This window comes from Chrysemys picta, chromosome 24 (genome assembly GCF_011386835.1).
Source record: "Chrysemys picta bellii isolate R12L10 chromosome 24, ASM1138683v2, whole genome shotgun sequence".
NCBI classification, from domain to species: domain Eukaryota; kingdom Metazoa; phylum Chordata; order Testudines; family Emydidae; genus Chrysemys; species Chrysemys picta.
The window spans coordinates 8,774,909-8,798,634 of record NC_088814.1 but is presented as its reverse complement, the minus strand read 5'-3'; the positions used below and the strand labels follow the sequence as shown (position 1 = coordinate 8,798,634).

Sequence of the window (23,726 nt, the reverse complement as noted above, 5' to 3'; positions counted from 1 at the left end):
CCTTTCCCAGATACGGCTTGTATCCCCTCTGCACTCAGATCCAGCAGCTTCCTCCTCCTCGTTGCCAGGGCATTCATAGCGGGGAGCGCAGGCGTGGGCACAGGCAACCTTAACTCTAGCAATCCCCAGCTTTGGAGCGCTTGGCTTCGCAACCCGATGGATGTTCTTCTCACATCGTTTTGGTGCGTGGTAGGTTTAGAGGCTGATTTCCAAAGCCCACCTAGGAGATTTAGACGCTGTGCTCCCATTCTGTCCGAATCCCTTAGATGGCTTTGGAAATCTCAGCTGTATATTTCCCAGCTTGGGTGGGACAAATAAATCGGGGCAAGTGCTAGCGTTTCTCTGGGGGAGAGAATCCACACCAGGATTCTCCTCTCACGGGCAGGGGTTGGGAGAAGGTCCCATGAGCTAATGACATCTGACTGCTCCAGGAGAAAGGATGACCTAATGTGTCCACCCCGCTAAGGAGAGGCATTTGGGCTTATAAACTGGACACAGAGGTGGGATGGAGCCAGTGCTCAGAGCTCCGGGTCCTGTCACCAGTGAAATTCTCCGCGGGGACTTGCACGGCACTAGGAAACTTGGATTTCACTGTGGGATCCCAGCTGATCATTGCGAATGTCCAGGAGTTGGTCTCTGTGGCATAGTGCAGGGACTGTGTCCGTGCTTAGTTTGTAACGAAAGAGGCGTCGAGGCTCAAGCAATGATTTACTTTCATAACTGATGCGGCAGGTGCCGGGGCTATGAACTGCCACCAGAGGTGCCGGAGCTAAACCCTGGCACAAATTAAGCACCGGACTGGGTGACGGCTGAGTCCAGGCAGCCAGGGGGCTGGGATACAGAACCGTTCCTCTCTAGGACACCCATCCCAGGCAGTCCTGGACTGGTAGTGACCTAATGTTACCACTGGCGGGCTCTGGGACGGCCCAGCCTCGCTGCCCGTCGATTCTGCCCCTGCTAGCCAGACTCTAGAACTGACAGCGGAATCCAGAACCGCTGAATGTTCATCGCAGCCATCGGCAGCCGTCCGATCAGGCCACCCACGTGGGTGCCTCCCCGTGGCTGGGCACAGCTCGGCTGTGTCCCTGGCCCTGCCCCCCACCCCCCGTACTCCTCCCACCCGCTTTGCCCAGGGCACCTGGCTTCACCTGCAGCTAGGTTACATTTGTGTCTCTTGTGTTTTGTTTGTGTTTTTTTTTTCTTTTTAACAAGGTCAAGGTAAGAGGTTGAAGTTTAGTCTCCCGTCCCTGCGGCGACTCAAAATCCAGCGGAAATCTCTGCCCACCAGTGAGTTTGATGGAGTAGCCATTGACTATGGAAAGGTAACCGTAGACTTTGTACGATATAAGCTGATACATTAGGTCAGGACCCAGCGCGCTTCCTTGGCTCTCCCTTCCCTGCCCCCTTCAGTAGCGGCTGTGGTGTCTGAATTCAGTGTCTTTCTCTTAATGGTTAAACCCTGAGCCAAAGCTGTGGCTAGGTAGGGACTTTGTGGTTGTTGCCTTTGTTGCTCGGACCTTCAGTGGGGACAGACCCTAGAACCTCCTGCGTTAAGAGCTCCAGCCCTTACCCCTAGAAGGGAAGGAGAATCTCCATTAGCTGCTGGCAGTACGTAGGCTGTGGTGCACAGCTGAACAGCTCTGTTTCCAACCAGGAGGAAGAAGTGGTACATATATACATACAACTACATATGTGCATTCACACACAGGCCTTCCTACCACTGCTCTCGGGTGTCAGCACAGTTTAGTGCTGACACTAAATGCCTTTTGGAACCCCCAGGGGTTTGGATTAGGGTTAGGGGTGAGCTCGTTAGGACTTCCTTTGTCGAAGTGTTAACAGATTCTAGAACCATTTGGGTAGGAAGAGAGCCTGGAAACATTGCACAAATACATGGCTCTTAAGAAAGGACATAGCGGGGGGTTGAGATGGTGGCACTGGGAGCTGCGTGGATCTGGTAGAAATCAATGGGCAAAACTCCAAAAATTTGGTGCAAATATTCCTTGAAATTACACATTTCTTAAAATTGCCTTGCCAATTCTTATGTCACCCCATGCATTATCATAAGCCCTGGGTTTCAAATACATTCTAACGAGTCATCTTGTCCAGCTCTTCCCCACTATTGTACAAGCAAAGATTACATTGTCCCTATGCATTAGGGCCAGCAACAGTCATGACTGCATCAACTTAATGGGGTGGGGAAAAGATTCTTGACCTGTTAGTATTAGAACTTTTTAAGAGGTTGCTGTTCTCATTATCCTCTTGGCTACTGCGAATGTTCCAGGTGTGGACAAGTAGCAAACACACGCTGTGCGGCCAAATGTTCTAGATACGTCTAGGGAGAAGGCACCTGCTGTGCTACCAAAGGTTCTAGGCACATCCAGGCACAAGGCACTTGCTGTGCTTTCGAATGTTCTAGGTGTGTCCAGATACAAGGTACTCGTTGTGCTGCCAAGCATTAAATACAGCCAGGTAGAAGGCATCTGCTGTGCTGCCAAATGTTTTACGTATGTCCAGGTACAATGTGCTTGGTGTGCTGTCAAGTGTACTTGGTATGTCAAGAGAGAATACAGCCGCTGTGCTGCCTGACGTTGTAGGTACGTTTTGGGTAAAAGGCACCTGTTGGGCTGTCAAAGGTTGTAGGTACATACAGGTAGAATGTACCTGCTAGGCTGTCAAAAGCTCTAGGGACATATAGGTAGAAGGCACCTGTTGGGCTGTCAAAGGCTCTAAGTATGTCCACATAGAAGACCTCTGGAGTGTCGCTAAGTGCCTTTGGGACAAGCTGACTTTCTATTGCCTTGAGTGGAGTCTTCCCTGAGTGATAGCTGCCTAGCGAGAGCAAAGGGGCCATCAGCAAAAGAGTTGGAGGTAATAAAATTTCGATCTCCGTGATCCATTTTGCTTAGCCAGAAAAGGCTGTGAGCCGCAGAATAAAAGCACTCCGCTTCTGATGGAGCTGCGAAGGTTTTTGAGGAACACCGCGGTGATGGAGGCCAGCAGCCTGGAGAATGGCCTGGCGGGGGCTGTGCAGAATCTCTGCGGACAAAGCAGAGTTGAGCTAGTGCCAGTACTTTGGCAGGGTGTTTGGGGTGAGGTGGGGTTGGGTTGGTTTCCCTCAGAAGAGTCACGGACAGCACCGTATTTCTGGTCGCCAAACCCTGCGAGAGCCTGAAATGTGCAATTTGGGCTTTTTACCCTGGCTGACAGTGGGGAAACTCCTTAAATCGTTGGGGCCTGGTCTCTGTTGGGCCCAGAGGCAGAAACGAGACACTTCTGAGGCGCCGAGATTTGCAGCGTACGTTCCGGGCTAGGGGTTGGTTGTTTTTTTCAGGCTTGTCATTATACAAGTCTCTTAAGTCAGGAGACCTCGTCTCAGGCTCCAAAACCCTGAGTTTAGTAGGCACCGAGGAGAGGGTGGGAGAGGAAAACCTGTGAATAACTGAATCTGCACGTCTGACAGTTTCCCCAGTGGTCTTGCTCTCTGGTGTGGATTAGGCGGCATCTGTCAACCGCAAGTGAAGGACTTAGTACATTGGTTCTTTAAACTCCCTCAGCAGGCCGTGGGGAGAGGAAAGGGCATGTTCAGCTTTTCACTCTCATGCCTTAGGTCCTAGAAACGCTGTGAATAGAAGCCACCTCGTGCCAGGTAAATCCACTTCTGGGGTTTCCTCTTTTCCTCCTGCTCCGGCCCGTTTACTCTCTGCTAGTGGCTCAGCAATACCTTGCAAGCTACCCTATGCTCAGCCAGGCTTAACGGAACAGGACGTTGTTGGTGGGCCCCGCAGTCATACATGGAGTCGGGGCTCGCAGGCTTTTGAGGCTGGTGGGATTCCATTAGCCATGTAACAAGGTGTGCTCAGTTCTGGTCCCAGCGGGAGTTTAACCCACGACACGGCAGCGCTACCCGGCCCTCTGTCTTTCCTCTTTCCTGACCCTCCTCCCCTCCTGCCTCAGCATTCCAGGACTCCTCCTAACCAAACGCTTTCTCCTGGCTGTCTTCAAGCCCAGGGGCGACTCCCTGATTCTGAGGGACTTGAAGACTCCTCCCAAGGAGAACTGTGTCCAGTCAGAGACCGAGTCCCTCCTGGAAAAGGAGAGGAGGTCGAGCCTGGAGGCCGTCCCCACCGTGCATCACTCATCCCCGAAACGAGAGCCTCCCTTCTTGGGCCCACCGGGGTCTGACGCTGCTTGGGGCTTGGTTCGGCCTCGCCCCGGGGGCAACCTCCGCAGGGTCTCCTCCTTGGACAACTTTGAGGTCACCAGGTCTGAGTTCCAGAGAAAATTCAGGGAGAGGAGGGCGAACTCAGGTAGGGGAAAGCACAAGCAGATGTGTCGCTACCAATGGGGAGGTGATGCAGAGCTCTTCCAGCAGATGGGCCCTCCGCTCTGAGGGTCCCTGGGGGAATTTTTCACCCTACGTTGCCTTAAAGAAGCAGCGATAAGGAGTGTGTCTCCCAGAGCATAAACTGACTCCAGTATGTTTCCAAGTGCGGGGATCTCTGGATCCAGCGGTGTCTCTACGGCCCAGTTTCTGAAATGAATGTAGGTGCCAAACTCCCACTGACACCAGTGGGAGTTGAAATCATTGAAACCAATGGGAGTGAGGCACCGGTATGCCTTTGATCTGGGTCTGTGTATGAAAGTCTCTGAGTGAACCGGTCTGCGCTGTAAATCCGCCATGTCCAAGCCCCTCCAGGCTCTCTCCTGACTCCAGTCCCACTGGTGGAGGGGTGAGTTTAGATGAGAGAATACAGTAGCTATAATACATGTTCTGAGGATGAGAGACCAAGTATTTAATCCGGAAACCCCAGCCCCATGGTCACGGCGTGTCATTGACCTTTGCAGAGGATACTGAATCAGGAGGTGTTGCAGATTTCATGAAAAATGTCGAGGTTTTGAAATTTATTTCGTTCTGCATTGGAACCAAACATGAGAGAGTCAGGCTGGCAAAGCCAATAGCTCAGTGGTTTGGGCACTCACCTGGCAGCTGATTCGGAGCAGGACCTTGATACTGGATCCCCCACCTGCCAGGCGTGTGCCCTGACCACTGCTATGGGTCTCTCTCTATCGCACCAGAAATGCCGTCCTGCACCAAACTGGCATTGAAGCTGGCACATTTCTGCCGTGAGTTTTGGGTTTGGCAAATTGGCATTTTCTGCCTTAAAAAAAAAAAAAAAGACGTTTAACTGAAAAATGTCCAACCGGCTCTACTGCAGACATGCAGAGAGGACAGAGAAATAATCCGGAGAGACCTAGAAAGGTGGGTGAAAGACTGAATTCAAAAAAAAAAAAAAAGGCAAAGTGAATACACTGGGGCGGAAATCATTCATCAGACAGTCCCGCGATGGGAGATGGAGAGCTGGGGAGCAGGAAAGCTGAGAAAGGCCTCGGGCCTACGTTTTCAATAGCTCAGACACATTTTCAAGTGCTCAGCACCCACAATTGGAGCTGGAGTTTCTGAAGAGCTGAGTTTCCATTTAGGCCCTTAAATGAGGGCCAGATTTGCTCCACAGCCCCCAGCGTGACTCCTGCATCTAGACTTTCAGAAGAACTCAGTGGGCTGAGCATGTGTGAAAATTTCCCCGCTAAAGGTGGGATTTTCCTAAGCCGTCAGCATTGGCCTTGCCCTGTTCCCATTGACATCAGTGGGAGCTTTACCATTGACTTGATAGGGACTAAGGGTAGGGCAGTCCCACCCTTGTTTTGTTCTTTTGGCCGTCTGGCCCCTTGAGGTGAGAGTGGACAATAAAATAGACCGGAGTTTGCAATGTCTCAAAGAAGGCCAGTGCACTTTGGGGCGGCGGCAGAGATATCATGCATTGAGGCAGAGAAGTAGTAGTCCTCCTCTGTAATGCATTTCTGGGCTCCTCGTTGTCATAAGAAAGATACTGTCCAGTAGGTTGGGGACCAGAGAAAAGAAACTAAAACGGTCAGCAGGCTGGAGGGATTGATTGAGGAGGAAAACTGTAATGAGCTGAATATGTGCCGCTTGGCTAAGCCACCGTCAGGCAGGGGAACATGAGAGTCCACAGCTATTGAAAGGTTGTAAACCCCAAGGAGCTGGGGAATGAGACTAGCTGGGGAGAACAGGGGGTGGAATGAAGGAAGGTTGACATGTAAACTGTTTATATTGGAAAAATGGAGGGTGTTTTAGGGAAAATGTCCTGCTGGTGAGATCCACTGGGCTGGAGAATCATGTCCCAGGGAAAGGGGTAGAAGAAGCCTTAATGCCTGGAACATTAAACTAGACCAGAAGAACGCTAGAAAATCCCCCACAGGGAACCATCCTGCCCTGGCCCATAGGGATGGATTGGATGGGATGCAGTACGGCTTTGGAGGCAGATTGTAGGACTCCAGCTGGGCTCTCTTTGCCCTACCAAAGCAGCACTCCCCGTCCCTCCAGCAGATGTTAGTTTGAGGAGCCAGGACGAACAGCCCACCCAGCTCGGACGGCAGGAGTAGCTGAGGCAAAACAGACTCAAGAGTCTTGCCTGATGGGCCCTGTCTATAATTTTAAGGCTTTGACAATTTTCTGGATTCTGTTTACATTCATATCCTGCCACCGCTGCGTCGGCCACCACCAATGGTGGCTATCAGAATCAAGGCCAATTGGCCTATGCTTCGGCAGTGACTAGGGATTTAGGTGCTGCCGTTTTTCGGCACCAAGCTTGAGACGCCTCAGAGGGGCTTGGTTTTTAGGGGGTGGGTGCTCCAGCTCTTTCTGAAAACCAAGCCCCTTTCAGGCACCTTAAGTTGGGCACCCAAGATCACGAGTGGCTTTGGAGAATTTTGGCCTTTGTGTTTGGGTACCAATGCAAAATGGGCCCGTCGCAATAGCGTTGTGTCTCCAGATAGGTTCTCTCAGACGGCTTATCCTGGGCTCCCTTGTCCACAGAGACTAGGACGCTGATGGTTAATTGTTGTTTTTGATGCCCTCCTGAGTGTTTCTCTCCTTCCTGGGTTTGTTCCAGAGGCCTCCCAAGTCAAGCCCAACCCCCAGAACTCCACCTCGGACTCAGACCTCACGAGGTACCGCACCATCAGCCAGATCCCGCAGTTCACCCTCAACTTTGTGGAGTTCAACCTGGAGAAGCACCGCTCGGGCTCCACCACTGAGATCGAGATCATCGCGCCCCACAAGGTGACGGAGCGTACGCAGAACGTCACCGAGAAAGTCACACAGGTACGGGGGGTGAGGAGGGGAGTTCTCCCCAGGCCAGGGGCACTCCTGGGAGGTGGAGGGAATGATCATGCTAATTCATGGAGCAGGCATGGGGCAGGGTGGGGGGCGTGCGTACTAATTTGTGGAGCAGATTTGGAGGGGAGGGGCAGATCACATTAGTTTGTGGAGCTGAGCGAAAATTGGAATTTCTGTCCCACAAGAAATTGCAATATTTTGACAACTTTTTTTTTTCTTTTGTGGGTCAAACTGTTGAAGTCTTGAGATTTTTCACGGAACGAAAAGTTCCGAAAAGTGTTGAGTTGGAAATGGCCAAATGTCACGTTGGGGTCAAGTCAACGTTAAAGGGCATTTCCCTACAAGGGCCGCACTGCCTCCTGGGAGGTGTGGCTCAGGTCCCCATTCTCCCTTGTGGGCTGGCCTCCCTGGCCAGACTACGTGTCCCGTGGGGAGAAGTCGGGATCCTGGGGGCCGAGTGAGGCCGTTCCCCATCGTCCATAGCATGGTGGGGACACTTGTGATCGTTTGTGGAACAGCCGCAGGGCAGAGGGAGATTCATGCATTTCATGGAGCGGCTGAGCGGGGACAGGGAAGGGTCCCTGTGTGCTTGGTATTCAGTTCCATGTCTCCTCTCCGGCACGGCCGGGGCTGGGGATGGACACACCCACCTGGCAGTGTTTCACTCTTTCTGTCCATGCTTTTCTCTTTGCACCTGGGCTCCCCCATGGCTGCCCCACTGAAAGCTGTTCCCAGCACCCGTGTGGGCTCAGTGCATGTGCGTGGCTCTCCAGAGGGCTTCCCTCACTCATGGCAGAGAACAAGAGATCGTGGCCAAGATGGGCTCCAGACACGTTCCGACATGTTTTTAACCCCAGAAAACCAGCGTCTGCTGGATGCTGGCCATGATGCTGTCTGTCTGTCCAACCCGGGCGGGGCCGCTCTAGGGCAAACCCCGCAATGCGGGGGAGGTCGCGCTGTGGGGTTGCTGTCACTGTTTGGGGGTACAGTCACTAGGGCTGGATTGTCATTGCCTTCCTCAGCCATGCAGGAGAATGACGGGGAGGTCCATTCTCCCTTACTCCTCTGCTCGAATTGTGGCTACTACTTGCCTTTCACCCTCCACTACAAGCCTCTGAGGGGTGGGGCCGTATGGCAGAGAGGGGCAGGGACTAGGTGGAGCCCTGGCCCTTGGTTCCACCCCCTTATTTATTAGTCAGAGTAGCTGGTGGGCATATTTAAGGCGGGAGCGGCTTGAGCAAAGGGTTGAAGTAATTCCTCCTCCCCCAGAGCAAGGGGGGAGCAGGGATACAATGGGACAGATGGCACAGTTACGATCTAGCCCATAATAATCACCATCTCCTCGGTTGCTTGCTGGGAGGTGTTGGGGCTCAGGCCAGGGACAGAACAGCTCCGCCCCGGCCTGTGGGCCCAGCCCTCCGCTGGTGATCAGTGGAGCTTTGGCGAAGGGAGTGGGTCTCAGCTGGCGTAAAGCGGCGGTGCTCCGTGGAAACCTTCGCGGATTGGTGCCAGCTGCGAGGCTCTCCCTGGCTGTTGGCTGGCATGACACCGTCGTTCTTTCCTGGCGCCAACAAGCTGTTCATCTTGGCAGCAACCCTCCATGACAAGAGTGGCGTTTTTCCTGGGTGAAAACTCTTTGTGTCTCAGCAGCAGTGGGAGCGTGCAGGGACAGCCGCATGGGGTGTGTGTGTGTGTGTGTGTGTGTGTGTGTGTGAAATCTGCACCTTCAGTCATGCACCCCTGAAATAAGTCATATAGACTCTTTTTTCTTACTCTTGAATAGGCCACAGGCCTGGCATGTTTTTCTGCCCAGCTGCGGGGGGAAGAGGATGTACCCCGGGCTGCCCAGAGGATTCAGGGGGCCTGGGGCAAAGCAATTTTGGGGGCCCCTTCCATAAAGAAAAGTTGCAATACTATATTCTCGTGGGGGCCTCTGCAGGGCCTGGGGGAAATTGCCTCTCTTGCCCCCCCCCCCCCCCCCCGGGCAGCCTTGGATGTACCTGCCGTTGGCATGGCTTTTCCTGGCCCCCCACTCTTCAAGAGATTCCCTCCCCCCCCCCAGCCAACCGCATGGCTGGGCTGTGTGTGTGTGTGTGTGTGTGTGTGTGTGTGTGTGTGTCGCGCGCGCTGCGGAGGTCTCCTTTCTGTGCTTTGAGTGTAGGAATTGGTGAGGTGACACCAGCGAGCAGAGCTACTGATAGTTCCTCCAGCAGCCACCAGGTGGCAGTGTCCCTTCACCATATGGGAGGCTGCGCACGGTGATGGTATTTCCATTTTCCAGGCTCCTTGGAAGGGAAGGGGGCATGGGGGGGAGGTTACATTAACTGGGAAACACCCGGCCACCTCCTTCCCGCCTACGGGTAGGTCTGTCAGAGAGCAGAGAGCCCGGTTCCTCTAATGCATAGACTGAGACTCCACATCCCTGGTGTCCGTGGCCTTACACGCCCAACCGCAGGTATTCCCGCTTCCACCCGCAGACGTGAATGGCCCAGCAATGAATGGCCCATTGAGCTCAGGGAGTGAGACCCGCAGAGAGGCACTAGTGAAAGAGCCGAATGGAGAGAGGTAAACGGTGGTGTCCCCCAGGGGTCTGTACTGGGCCCAGTCCTGTTCAACATAGTCATCAATGAGCTGGAAAAAGGGGTAAACAGGGAGGTGGCAAAATGTGCAGACGATACAAAACTACTCAAGATAGTTAAGTCCCAAGCAGACTGCTAAGAGCTACAACCGGATCTCTCCAACGTGGGTGACTGGGGCAACACAATAGCAGATGAAAGTCAATGTTGATAAATGCAAAGTAATGCACATTGGAAAGCATAATCCCAACTATACATATTAAATGATGGGGTCTAAATTAACTGTTACCACTCAAGAAAGAGATCTTGGAGTCATTGTGGATAGTTCTCTGAAAACATCCACTCAATGTGCAGCGGCAGTCAAAAAAGCAAACAGAATGTTGGGAATCGTTAGGAAAGGGATAGATAATAAGACAGAAAATATCATATTGCCTCTATATAAATTCATGATATGCCCACATCTTGAATACTGCATGCCGATGTGGTCACCCCATCTCAAAAAAAGATGTATTGGACTTGGAAAAGGTACAGAAATGGGCAACAAAAATTATTAGGGGTATGGAGTGGCTGCCATATGAGGATAGATTAATAAGACTGGGACTTTTCAGCTTGGAAAAGAGACAACTAAGGGGGGATATGATTGAGGTCTATAAAATCATGACTGGTGTGGAGAAAATAAATAAGGAAGTGTTATTTACTCCTCGTAACACAAAAACCAGGGGGCATCAAATGAAATTAATAGGCAGCAGGTTTCAAACAAACAAAAGTATTTCCTCACACAGCACAGTCAACCTGTGGAACTCTTTGCCAGAGGATATTGTGAAGGCCAAGACTATAACAGGGTTCAAAAAAGAACTAGATACATTCATGGAGGATAGGTCCATCAATGGCTATTAGCCAGGAGGGGCAGGAATGGTGTCCCTAGCCTCTGTTTGCCAGAAGCTGGGAATGAGCAACAGGGAATGGATCACTTGATGATTACCTGCTCTGTTCATTCCCTCTGGGGTACCTGGCATTGGCCATTGTCAGAAGACAGGATATGGGGCTAGATGGACCTTTGGTCTGACCCAGTGTGGCTGTTCTTATGTTCCTGGATGGCTTGGGAGGGATGGGCCCAGGCACAGTGCCACCTCATGGCAGAACACACAAAGGAAGCTGCATCTCTGGATGTGTGGAACTCCTGGGCGTCAGCCAGAGCTCCTGAATGTTGCTGTAGCTCCCACTTGTGCTCTGCTCATGCAGAGGGGCTCCCTGCACCCTTTCCCCAACCCCCAGCTCACCTGTGGAAAGCAAGTTAGGATTTTGCCCCCAATTTTTTATTCTGGAAGGTCTTTGGGACACCTGTGGAACTCTCTGCTGCAGGATGTGATTGAGGCTAAGAGCTCAGTAGGTGCCAAGAAGGGATTAGACACTGGGGAATAACCATCGCAGAGTCACTAACTGGGGTGCAAATTATACAAGGGCTATCAATCCCCAGGATTTGGGACCCACCCTAAGAGAGACAGAGAGCTTGGGGGGTGGGGAGTGCAGGACTGGCTGCCAGGCTGCGTTCCACCTCATAAGCAAATAAAAGACAAGGGTTTTAAAGAATCACACAGGATGTTGTTTGAGTTTAACTGAATGAATTAAAAGTCGTTAAGAATTGCTCTGATGTGGAGTGCAGACGGGACGGTAGGAGTGAAAGCAGATATTACCCAGGGGGTAGTGTGGGAGTAATTATTATTATTATTATTAATAACCATATAGCAGCATTACTGTTTATCCTTTGCACATAGAGAGCACATTTTATCCAAGGATCTTGCAAGGCTCCTGTGAGCTCCTTGGGTTAGGGCTTGTCTCTTCTTGAGTGTCTGGAAGGTGCTCCCAAGGAATCAGTCTCTTTATCTCCCTTTTACGGATGGGGAAACTGAGGCACAGGGCGCACAAGTGACTTGTCCAAAAGTAATGCAGGACATCTTGGGCAGAGCCAGGAATAACATCCAGGAATCTCGGCTCCATGGCCCAATGCTCCATCTCTTATGCCAACCTGCCTCCCAGACCTAGAAAAGGACACCAGCAGTCAAGGCCCCCAGATCACCTGCTTTAACCACTAGATAACATTCTCTCCCCGAGCTGGGAAAGGAATCCAGACTTGCAGACTCCTGCTTTAACCACTCAGTCCCATTCCCACTCCCAGAAGCAGGAACGGAGCCCAGGAGTCCTTCCTTCTAGTCCCATGTTGTAACCACTAGACCCCACTCCCCTCCCAGAGTTGGGTGGGAAAAAAAATAACCACCATCCTGATTCCCAGCCTGGTGTTCAATCCACTAGGCCCCAGAGGGGTTGGTAATGTGCCCTTAAACTAGCTGGCAAATACTGGCACTTGGGAGAGGAGCCTCCTCCAGCACCCACTTCCCCCGCCAAGCCCCTAGGAATGGCTCAAGGGGCACACTGCTCCCCTCTCCTGCTTCCCCCTAAAAGCCTCCACCCCGAGCGGCACATTGACTTTGGATGCCATGTGCACCAGGGCCGGAGGGCCCAGCGTGCCTGGCAGAGGCAGCCAGCCGCGATGCACAGGGCCCCGCTGCTAGGCGACGGGGCTGATGCTGGCTCGGCCACACCAGCCTGTCGATACTGGGTCATTAGGTGGCTGGGAGGTGACGGGATTGAAGCTGACAGGTCCCTGCTGCGGGCGGGAGGGCCAGCATCGAGCCTGTGTGCTCCCCACCGGCCCTGGCATGGATCCACAGCGAGTGTTCTGGGAAATATCCGTTCCCCTCTCCCCTTAAATCTCCATGCTGGCTGGGTTCTGGGTGGTCTCTGCTGGATCTCGACCCCCCTGCACACTGTATTCAACCACTAGACGCCGTTTCCCCCAGAGCTGGGCAAGGAACCCAGGAATCCTGTCCCCCAGCCCCTGCTGCAACCTCGAAATCCCACTTTCCTCCAGAAGGGAGAACAGAACGCTGGAGTCCTGACTTCCAGCCCCCCGTTCTAACCACTAGGCCGGAGGTGGGCAAACTACGGCCTGCGGGGCAAACTACAGCCCGTGGGCCACATCCGGCCCACGGGACCATCCTGCCCCTGAGCTCCTGGCCTGTGAGGCTCGCCCCCGGCCCCTCCCCTGCTGTCCCGCCTCCCCCACAGCCTCAGCTCACTGCGCCGCCGGCCCAATGCTCTGGGTGGTGGGGCTGTGAGCTCCTGGGGCAGCGCAGGTGCAGAGCCCGGCCTGATCCCGTGCTCTGTGCTGTGTGGTGGTGGCAGCGGCGGCAGCGTGGCCCGGCTTCACCCGGCTGGCACCGCTGTAGCACCACCAGCCACCGGTGCTCCAGGCAGCGCGGTAAGGGGGCAGGGAGCAGGGGGGGTTGGATAGAGGGCAGGGGAGTTCAGGGGTGGTGGTCAGGGGGCGGGGTGTGTGGAGAGGGGTCGGGGGGGAACAGGGGGTTGAATGGGGGCAGGGGTCCTGGGGGGGGGCCATCAGGAATGAGAGGAGGGGTTGGATGGGGCGGCGGGCGTCCGGGGCCAGTCAAGGGACAGGGAGCGGCGGGGGTGTGTGGATGGGGCAGGGTTCCCAGAGGGGCTGTCAGGGAACAGGTGGGTTGGACGGGGCAGGAGTCCCGGGGGAGGCAGACAGGAGATGGGGGCCAGGCCACGACCCCCTCCCCTAACCGGCCCTCCATACAATTTACAAAACCCGATGCGGCCCTCAGGCCAAAAAGTTTGCCCAGCCCTGCACTAGGCCGTACTCGGGCCCTGGTTTGGCTGTGCGCACTCAGGCTAGCGCCAGCCACACACACCCAACATCCATGGGGCCAAACCCCTCTCCCCCCCTCCCCCCCCCCCCTGGTTTCTAGTGCGAGCCTGGATCCCAGGTGAGATGAGCCTCCACCCCTCTGCCTGAGTCCTCTCGGGTCGGGTATTCACATCAAGGAGCTGTCATCGAATTAGGCACAGGGGGCAAGGTTCATGGGGGCTTCCTGGGGCTGGAATAATGGGAAGTGGCAGAGGAGGGTAGAGGGACATTGGCAGAGCTGGCGGGGGGAGCTCAGGGGAGCAGCAGTTCAGCATTGAGGAGGTTCAGCAGAGCTTGGGGGAGCCTTGTGCCCGCTGAGGTGCAGCCCTTTCTCCGTCCCATTTCACGGGGGTCAGGCCCAGGTAGACCAGGGGCGGTCACTCCCCATGTCCAGCCTGGCACTGCGGGCCCCTGGCCCAGGTGAGAGGCTGCGGGAGGCCTGGTTACCAGCTCCTGTTTTCTCTGAAGCAGCTCTTCACGCCCCTTGGGCTTGCAGGCGCTGAAATGTCGACCCAGCTCCTGCAGCCCTGGCTGGATCAGCGTGAGGAGTGACTCAGTCATCAGGGAGTCGGGGTGCCCGGATCCTGCCTGCCAGGGGCTGGAGGGGCGAGAAAGAGCTGGGGGTGGGTTCCAGGGGGTGGGGGAGAGATTGACAGGCCAGGAGAAGGAAAGTGGGTGGGGGAGGGAAGGCAGAGGTCCGGCAGGAAAATGAGCTCAGAGCGATACAAAGGGAGCAGAGCTGAGCCGTCCAGGGCTAACCCCCTCCCCCAGCCTGGGCTGGGCTCCGGGGTAGTGGTTTTGGTGGCAGCTCCTTTGGAAGATGCGGGTGGGGTCCCGCGGGAGCCCTCAGAGCCGCTGGACCCTGCTCGGACGAGCCCTGCTCTAACGCCTGCTGCTGGCTGGATCTGCCGTTGGATGAGGCCCCAGCGTGTCCCTTAGACCCGGGCCCAGACCCACAAACGCTCGCACCAGCTGCTCACAAGCAAGTGTGCTGAGGACATCCCTGCGCATTTGCCTTGTCTCCCACCCCCCGTGCAAAGGGAGCACAAAGTGCTGCTAAACCACAACGGTGGCAACGTCCCGCCACGTGGCACTGCTGCAAGTGACGACACCGAGGGCAAGGCAAGAGGGAATCGGGCCCCGTGGGCCTCCCATGGGCCAGCCGGGGGTCCGAGCATCCGCTCAGGTCCAGGAGAGATGCCCCTGGCCGAGTCCCCGTGACGATAAATAATTCACGGGCAAGGCAAAGCGGGTGGTGAAATCCCATTAGTGCTCCGTGTAACGACTCAGCAACTGGGAGAACCAGAGGCCGACTCCTGCAGAGCGTATGATTGACAGCCGCGGCCTCGCCCCGTCTGGGGTCACTGCTTGATTCGACTACAAGTGCACGGAGCATGTTGGCCTCATCCCGCGGTCGCTCCTGTGGCCTGGGACAGTAGGAGCCATTCATCTGTACTGACGCCAGTACTGGGGTCCTTACACAACTGATCCCCCTGATTGCCCCCAACCAAACCAGAGCCCCTGGGCCCAGCCTGGCAGCAGCAGGAGACTGGCAGGGTGGCAATGGGTGGCCTCAGGGAAGGGAGCTGCAGGAGTCCAGGCGAGAGGCTGAAGGCAGGGGAGTGGCGGGATGATGTGGCAGAGGTGGTGATGGGAGCTCAGAAGAGGGAGTGGACGCGGGAGTTGTGCTGGAGGAGGTTCCTCCTGGGAGACATTGGCTGAGATGAAGCCACAAAGTCCCCTGGCCAAGGCAGGCAGGGAGGAGGAGTTCTAGGCATTGGAGGAGCTGGTCCTCATCAGGCCCTGTGTATAGTGGAGGCCCCAGTCAGGATGCTGGGTGCTATATGGACACCTGGGGTAACAAAAGCCCCCATCCCGTAGAGCCCAGTTTCAGGAGAGCCGGGTATCCAGGGGTCACGCTCTAGGACTTTGAGCTGAAGCATCTGGCACCGGCCACTGTCGGAAGACCGGATCCTGAGCTAGATGGACCGCTGGTCTTACCCAGTCTGGCCGTTCTTGTGAGCTGTGGTGGCTTGTGGGCCTTGTGGGTGCAAAGTGACAGAGCTCAGACTGGGGCCCCAGCTCCGCCGAGGTCTGGCCAGCACCAGCTCGTGTGCAGGCCGAGAGCATTACAGCATCGTCAGTCCACTGGGGCATGTTGTGTGCCCCAAATGCCTCTTCCTCGCACAAGGTGCCCGGCTGGTTATCGGTGCCCTGGTCTGGCCTTCACCACGGGAGACCTGAGTCCAAAGACTGGCTCATTGAACAGGGAGACAGGAATTCTGGGCACCCTCATCCCAGCTTTCAGCAGACACTGATCCCCATCACCAAGCCACCACCGAGTCAGGGCTGAGGTGCAGCGGCAGAGCTGGGTGTGGGGAGCCCAGGGCTGGGGTAGCAGGGGGCTGTGGGTCGGGATTGAGGGGCACTGGCAGAGCTGTGTTGGGGAGCCCAGGGCTGGGGTAGCAGGGGGCTGTGGGTCGGGATTGAGGGGCACTGGCAGAGCTGTGTGGGGAGCTCAGGGTTGGGGTAGCAGGGGGCTGTGGGTCGGGATTGAGGGGCACCAGCAGAGCTGGGTGTGGGGACCCCAGGGCTGGGGTAGCAGGGGGCTGTGGGTCAGGATTGAGGGGCACTGGCAGAGCTGTGTTGGGGAGCCCAGGGCTGGGGTAGCAGGGGGCTGTGGGTCGGGATTGAGGGGCACTGGCAGAGCTGGGTGTGGGGAGCTCAGGGTTGGGGTAGCAGGGGGCTGTGGGTCAGGATTGAGGGGCACTGGCAGAGCTGTGTGGGGAGCCCAGCGCAGGGCTAGCAGGGGCTGCGGATCGGGATTGAGGGGCACTGGCAGAGCTGTGTGGGGAAGCTCAGGGCCGGGGTAGCAGGGGGCTGTGGGTCGGGATTGAGGGGCACTGGCAGAGCTGGGTGTGGGGAGCTCAGGGTTGGGGTAGCAGGGGGCTGTGGGTCAGGATTGAGGGGCACTGGCAGAGCTGTGTGGGGAGCCCAGCGCAGGGCTAGCAGGGGCTGCGGATCGGGATTGAGGGGCACTGACAGAGCTGTGTGGGGAAGCTCAGGGCTGGGGTAGCAGGGGGCTGTGGGTTGGGATTATAGGGCACTGGCAGAGCTGTGTGGGGAGCTCAGGGCTGGGGTAGCAGGGGGCTGTGGGTCGGGATTGAGGGGCACTGGCAGAGCTGGGTGTGGGGAGCTCAGGGCTGGGGTAGCAGGGGGCTGTGGGTCCGGAATGAGGGGAACCGGCAGAGCTGGGTGTGAGGAACCCAGGTCTGGGATAGCAGGGGGCTGTGGGTCTGGACTGGGGTTCAGAGGCAGAGCTGGGTGTGGGGAGCCCAGAGCTGGGATAGCAGGCGTGTCAGGACCAGTGTTCAGAGGCAGAGCTGGGTGTGGGGAGCTTGGTCAGGGCTGAGGTGCATCATCAGGTGTTGGGATCCACACTGTCTGCTCCCCAATCCTGGGCTAGCGGGGGGGGAGGGGGGCTGCCAGCCAGGCCTGAGGACCATCAGCTAAACTGTGGGGGCTCTGAGTGGCACCGCAGCATGTCAGTTCCCCCCGCTCCCTTTCAGCGCACTGAGCACGGCAGACAGGAGTCTGCCCCGAAGGGGCCGGAGGGAGACCAGGGCAGCGTTGACCCCGAGCCCCAGGCAGCCGCCGTGTGTGCAGGGGAGGGTCTGAGTTCCCGCACAGAGGCGCCAGGCAGGGTGGTAAGTGCCCTGTCTAGCAGGTTGAAGCCGCACTGTCTGGCAGGCAGCAGACACTGGTAGTGGGGCCGGGGTGGGGCGGAGGCTGGGTCGCGTGTGGTCACAGCTCTGCCCAGGGCAGTGATGTAAGCACCAGAGGTCTGTGCTGGGGAACACGGATCCTCTCCCCGCCTGTGCCTCGCTCCCTGCTCACACACAGCCTTACTTCCAGCACACCATGAGTCTGAAACTGAAGCTGAAGCCGGTAAGCAGTGGGATGCGGGGACGGGCAAGGCTGAGACGGGGGGGGCTGCTATTGCCATGGGGAGAGCGGCTCCAGGGGGCGTTTGTCCCTAGAGTGAATTAAACCCCAGAGGGGAGCCAGGACACATTGGCTCTTTACTTTGCGGGGAAGGGGGGCGGGGGAAGCCGTCCTTTCCCCAGGAAACAACTCCCACTTGACCTAGCCAGCCCTGCTCTCTGAGGAGGCAGAAACTCCTGCCGGGGGTGGGAGGGTGGGGAGCTGGCGTGGAGCGGCCCAGCCTCCTTTGTGCCCTGGACTTTTAAAGCCACAGAGGGGTCGGCCGCACACGTCTGCGATGAACGTACAAATCTCTGCCTGGGAACCGGCCTTGAGCTCATGACCCTGCCGGGGGCCCCTTACTGCAGTCTCAGCATCCCCTCCTGCCCTGGGTGCATCGGGCTAGTCAGAGACCTGCTGGGTTTGGGTTGATGCAGTGAGGCAGGATTGAGGGGACGAAGGGGAAAGACGTGCTCCTTCTCCCCTCCTGTTCTGCCGCCAGACGTTCTGTGGGTTCTGGGAGTTTGGGTCTCACAGCTACTAAAAGCAAACAACCCTCCCTCCCCCCGCCAGCGACCAGGAGACACTGACTAAATCCTGCTCTTGGTTACTCCAGAGTGAATCTGGAGTGAGCCCGCTAAAGTCAGAGAAGTTAGTCACACCCAGTGGTTCTTGGAAATGAAGGCAGCAGATGCCTTAGAAATCCCATAGAGCAATGGCAAGGGTGAACGGGTGCCTCGGCTACGATGACTGGAGGTGGTAGATGATCCGGATTCCTTCCCTAGATGGATGCATTGGCTGGGTAGGATCGCTGGAGAGGCTGGACGGATACACAGACTAGCTGGAACTTGGGGCTTGGCTCTGGGCTGTAATTCCGGGAGATGTTTTTTCTCTCTCACGTTTTGTTCTCAGTTCGAAGGGTCCCCAAATCTCTCCACTTTGGGCAGGGTCAGCTGAGCGAGAAGCCTTTTGAATTCCACAAGCCAACCTCCCTTGGTCCTTCCTCGGCTCCGCCAATTCATGTTGAAACGGTTCGTTTCAGCCTTGAAACCAAAAGGCCGGAGCTCGGGCAGGTGGCGTGTGCCGGAAGCCGGCCGAGAAAGATAACACGGAACTTGGCCGTGAGCAGCGTATACGCAGCTCTCGGAGCAGGGCAGGGGAGCTGTGTTAGCCACCCCCCAAAGGTTAGACCCACCGAGGGGCTGAGACCACCTGACTCCTACTGCCATGAGTGGGCCATGAGGAGTCGCTCAGGATCAGGCCCCCGTTGGGATGTATCATACGGGCTTCCTGCTCTGCTGTGATTGTTACTCGGGCTCTGATCCGAAGCCTTGTACAATCCATGGGAGTGCTTCCTGTTGGCTCCAAAGGACTTCGGATCATGCCCTGGCATTGCTGCCAGGCTTAAAGGCAGCTTGATCCTGCCCCCTGCATCCTTTGCATTGCTCGTGGGGGGGGGGGTCCCAGTTCCCCTCCCCTTGCCCCGATTTGCTCCTGTCGGGACGAGGCGGTTGGTTCCCTGACCCCGCCAGCGCAGCACATCCCCCTTCGGAACGATTGGATTTCGGTCACTTTTTCCACTCCCTCTCCCTCCCTTGCCAGCCACGTCTTTGGCCTTCCCGGCTCTTGATTGGTGGCTTCCTCCCCACCCGGGGCCTGGCCATTGATTGATTTTGATTAATCTGCGGCAGGCTCCTGAATGCCCTTTGCCGGCGTGTGTGCATGTGGGTCTGGGCATGCATGTACCCGTGTGTGTGAGAGACACCATCTTGCTGCCTGTGGGGGAAGCTGGGCCTGGGTGCAGGAAACCCAAACCACGCCATGGTCCAGCAGCTGTTAAGTTTCAGGACGGGACGTGGACAGGCAGGAATTACCCTAACAGTGGGGCAGCGGGCAAGGGGCTGGCAGTCGAGAGGCATTGGCTGGAGGAGGCGGATGCAGGGCAGGACCATTGGTCAGTGGAGAGGCCCTGGTTTGCAGGGCTGGCTAGTGGGTGGCAGGGTGGGGCTGAGGCACACATATGGTGGTCGGGGGGGTCAATCTGAATGGGGCGTCGCTGATCTGGACTCGCCCTAGACAGCTGGGTTTGTTAATGCTGGGGCCGATGAGGGGAGAGCACACGGAGGGGACTGTGGACAGTATCTGGAGGGACACCAGCCAGGTAAAAGGAAACCCAGTGAGCCCAGTGGATGCTCCGGTAAAGCTCACCCCCAGAAGTACGCCAGGGGGGAGGGGGGAGTAGGAGGCTCAAGAGGCAAAGGCACAGCTGGGGTTGCTCGGTTCCTGCCACGCCCCTAGGACCAGGCCGCCTGCTGCCGTCACGTCACCAGTGACCTCAGTGCCAAGCGAGTGTGAAACACGCCCATCCTGCCCTGGGAACGCGTTACCCGTCTTGGCAATGGAGCATCAGGCCCAAAGCACTGGCAGGATTAAGGGCCTTGTCCTCGTCGCTCACTGGCACAAATCAGGAGTAACTCCATGGACACCAGTGGTGTAAACCTGGTGTCAGTGGGAGGAAAATTGGGCCCTGATGGTCTATCGTGGGCGTTTCCATAGCGGCCGTCATCATGGTGTCTAAGCATTATGGATTGGCGGCTCAGAGGGCAGCGAATCCCAAACACAGCAATGGCAGGGGGAGCCTCGTGGTGGGGGGGAGGGAAAGGAAGGTCCCCTCAGACTCCTTTCGCTGGGCTATGGGACCTTTACCTTCCAGCCAACGAGCCAGCAAAGGGCCGGCACCAACCAGGCCGGGGCCTTATGCTCAACCCTGGATGGTGGGCAACCTCCTGGCTCAGCCACGAGTGTAGGCAAATGGACACCCCGTGTTATTCATGGGAGGCCAGGCCAGGGCTCTCGCCGTGCAGCGCTGCCTGGCTCTGCCTGTGAGCAAGGGCCACCCTGCTGGGCTGGCTTTTCTCCGCGGTACTTTTCGGTGGCTCCCTCCTCCATCCTGCTGGGGTGCAGTGCAGAAGATACTGGAGCAGAGCAGGCGTCTGGCCTCTCCCTTCGGGATCCAGGAAGTCTAGAGCTGCTAGTTCACCTAGTGTTTGGGACCCTGAGGGCTGAACATCCCTCCCCTGCCCTCTGGGCAGCAGGTGCCAACCAGATGGGTTCCGGCTCCCCTTGGATTTGGAAAGACCCCAAACGATCCCTTCGTTTCATGGAGATGAACTCCCTCCTCTGTCAGGCCACTGGGGAATCTGAGACCTCCCCTGGCATCTCTCCACTGTGTCCTGGTCAGATGGACCCTAGGGGGGCTGGAGCCAGTAAGCTCACCATAGGGGTGACATGCAGTTGCCTGTGTTAGACGAGATGAGCTAATGGTCCCGTCTGGCCGGAAACTCAATGAAACTACAGCAAGGGAGAGGAAGTTTTCTCCTGGGCTCCAGAGCAAGGCAGGGCTCCAGTGCATGATACTTCGCTATATGTCCCCTTGGCCCTTCCTTGATGGTTCCTTCCCTCCCCAGCCCCATGCTGGGGCCCTACTGCTGCCACTACCTCATCACACCCATCTTGTCTTGCCGTGGTCATTTTGACGCCATGGATCAGCTTCCCCCCTTTCTCCCTCCCTCTCAGCTCCTCCCACCCACCGCAATCAGCTGTTCAGCAGTGTGCAGGAGGCGCTCAGGAGAGGGGGGTGAAATGGGGTGGGAAGAGGCGGGGCGGGGACGGCGCAGGGGAAGAAAGAGGTGGGTCGGGAAGAGGTGGGGTCGGGATGGAGCAGGGGCGGGAAGAGGCGGGGCAGGGACGGAGTGGGGGCAGGAAGAGGTGGAGCGGAAGAGGCGGGGTGGGGATGGAGCAGGGTCGGGAAGAGGCGGGGCGGGGATGGAGCAGAGGCATGAAGAGGTGGGGCAGGGACAGAGCAGAGGCGGGAAGAGGTGGAGCGGGAAGAGGCGGGACGGAGCAGGGGCGGGAAGAGGTGGAGCAGGAAGAGGCGGGACGGAACAGGGGCAGGAAGAGGTGGACCGGGAAGAGGCGGGGTGGGGATGGAGCGGGGGCGGGAAGAGGTGGAGCGGGAAGAGGTGGGACGGAGCAGGGGCGGGAAGAGGTGGAGTGGGAAGAGGCGGGGCGGGGGTGGGGATGGAGCGGGGGCAGGAAGAGGTGGAGCGGGAAGAGGCGGGGTGGGGATGGAGCGGGGGTGGGAAGAGGCAGGGCAGGGGTGGGGGCTTGGGGAAAGGGGTGCAGCGGGGCGGGGCCAGGGTGGAGTCAGGGTGAGCACCCCCTGGCAGATTAGAAACTTGGTGCCGATGAGTCAACTAAAGGATTGACCTGAATTCCATTAAGTGCTTACTGCAGTTGCTCTGAAATTCAGGCCAGATTTATAGCTTCTCTTTAGGCCCCCAGCTGGCCTCTACCCAGTCATTACTGCCTGCCTTGAAATGGGGACCAGGAGCTCCTGGATAAATGGAGTGACAGTCTGTTTCGTAATGTCCCATCTTGCCCACCCCCGCCCCGCTGTTGAATGGTGACCAATGATCCTAGGCCTCTTACAAGCAACAGCACGCTGGAGGCAGGAGAGAGAGCGAGCTCACCTTATTTGGGGGGGTGACATTGGAAGAACACCTGTGGGTGTCTGGGGGAGGGCAGAGCAGTTGGGAGGGTTGATTGGGAAAGGGCAGAGCAAAGAGATGTTGAGGACACTTGGTGCCATCAGGCAAAGTTGGGCTCCAGGACCTTCTAAGCCCACCTTCCCCCTGGTTCTTGCATCCCCTGTGCCCCTCCCATGCCCATCTCCCTGGCAGGTCCTGTCGCTGGGCGCGGATGTCCTCCCGGAGTACAAGCTGCAGGCGCCGCGGATCCACCGATGGACCATCCTGCACTACAGCCCCTTCAAGGCGGTGTGGGACTGGCTGATCCTGCTGCTGGTCATCTACACGGCCGTCTTCACACCCTACTCGGCTGCCTTCCTGCTCAACGAGGAGCAGGAGGAGAAGCGCTGGAACTGCGGCTACTCCTGCAACCCGCTCAACATCATCGACCTCATTGTGGACATCATGTTCATTGTGGACATCATCATCAACTTCCGCACCACCTATGTCAACATCAACGACGAGGTGGTGAGCCACCCTGGCAAGATCGCCATCCATTACTTCAAGGGCTGGTTCCTTATCGACATGGTGGCTGCCATCCCCTTCGACCTGCTCATCTTCCGCTCCGGCTCTGATGAGGTGAGTAGTGGTACGACGCAGAACCCAGAGACCTGGGCTGAGCCCTTAGAGGGTAGAATAGAGACCAGTCTGCCTGGGGTTTCTGGTGCCCAAACACCATATTGACGATGGAATTACAGATGGAGGAGGGAGAGACATGGATAAAGGGGTGGGTGGATAGATGGATAGTGGTTTGAGCATTGGCCTGCTAAACCTAGGGTTGAAGTTCAATCCTTGAGGGAGCCACTGAGGGTTCTGGGGCAAAAATCTGTCTGGGGATTGAGCAAGGAGTTGGACTAGATGATCTCCTGAGGTCCCTTCCAACCCTGATATTTTATAATTCTATCTGGCCTGCTCTACCCGCTGCTGGAGGCACCATGAGAAGCTCCTACATATGAGAAACCCACTCAAGAGAAGGTACCAACAAGACTTAGTCCTCCAAGGGCCTAGAAGGGCTGGGAAGAGACAAAAACCAATCAGGAGCCAGCAGGCAAGTTAAGAAGGCTTGTCTGCACCATCTCCTGGGGAATGTTAGGTGAAGCTGGGATAGGAGAGGAGCTGGGTCCAGGAAGTGTTGTGGCCAAGAAGTTACTTTGTTTTGGGTTTATTTGCAACGTTAAAATAGCAGATAGCCAAAGTCTGAGTCCCGCCTTAGAGGACTGGCACAGAGACACTGCAGGAGTTGCCTTACTCTGAGCGGGCTGTCCTCCATGGACAGACAGGGAGAAAAGGCTGTATATAGGAAGGGATGGGATAGAGGGGGGAAGAGATAAAGAGAGAGGGGGAAGATTGATAAAAGGGCAGCAGAGAAACGTCTTTTTCCTGGTATACACCTAGCAGCTGTGAGCTGACATTGCTGTTGGTGAATAACCCAACGACAATATAGCTGCGCTTCAGAATAGCCAGGGAGTGCTGCCTAGTGCTTCTGACTGAGCCCCCAGGAACAAGCCACTGTCCACACAGCGTGGTTCGACTGTGGGGGCTTCCCCATTGAGGAGTGGCCCCTGCCCCCTGGAGGAGGAAGGAGACTGGGGTAGATAGACCAGGGA

At 56.7% G+C, this 23,726-nt stretch overlaps 1 protein-coding gene across 3 annotated transcripts in view; it reads left to right on the top strand.

Moving 5' to 3' along the window:
* KCNH6 (potassium voltage-gated channel subfamily H member 6) overlaps positions 1-23,726 on the top strand; it is a 107,136-nt gene that overhangs the window by 64,491 nt on the left and 18,919 nt on the right. For 2 of the 3 annotated variants that reach the window (XM_065577496.1, XM_065577497.1), the window contains 4 exons: positions 1,213-1,322; positions 4,004-4,307; positions 6,972-7,183; positions 22,273-22,698. In XM_065577496.1, coding sequence (XP_065433568.1) covers positions 1,213-1,322; positions 4,004-4,307; positions 6,972-7,183; positions 22,273-22,698 — 1,052 coding nt within the window. The remainder of the gene's footprint in view (positions 1-1,212; positions 1,323-4,003; positions 4,308-6,971; positions 7,184-22,272; positions 22,699-23,726) is intronic. The other variant, XM_065577498.1, reaches the window with a different exon arrangement.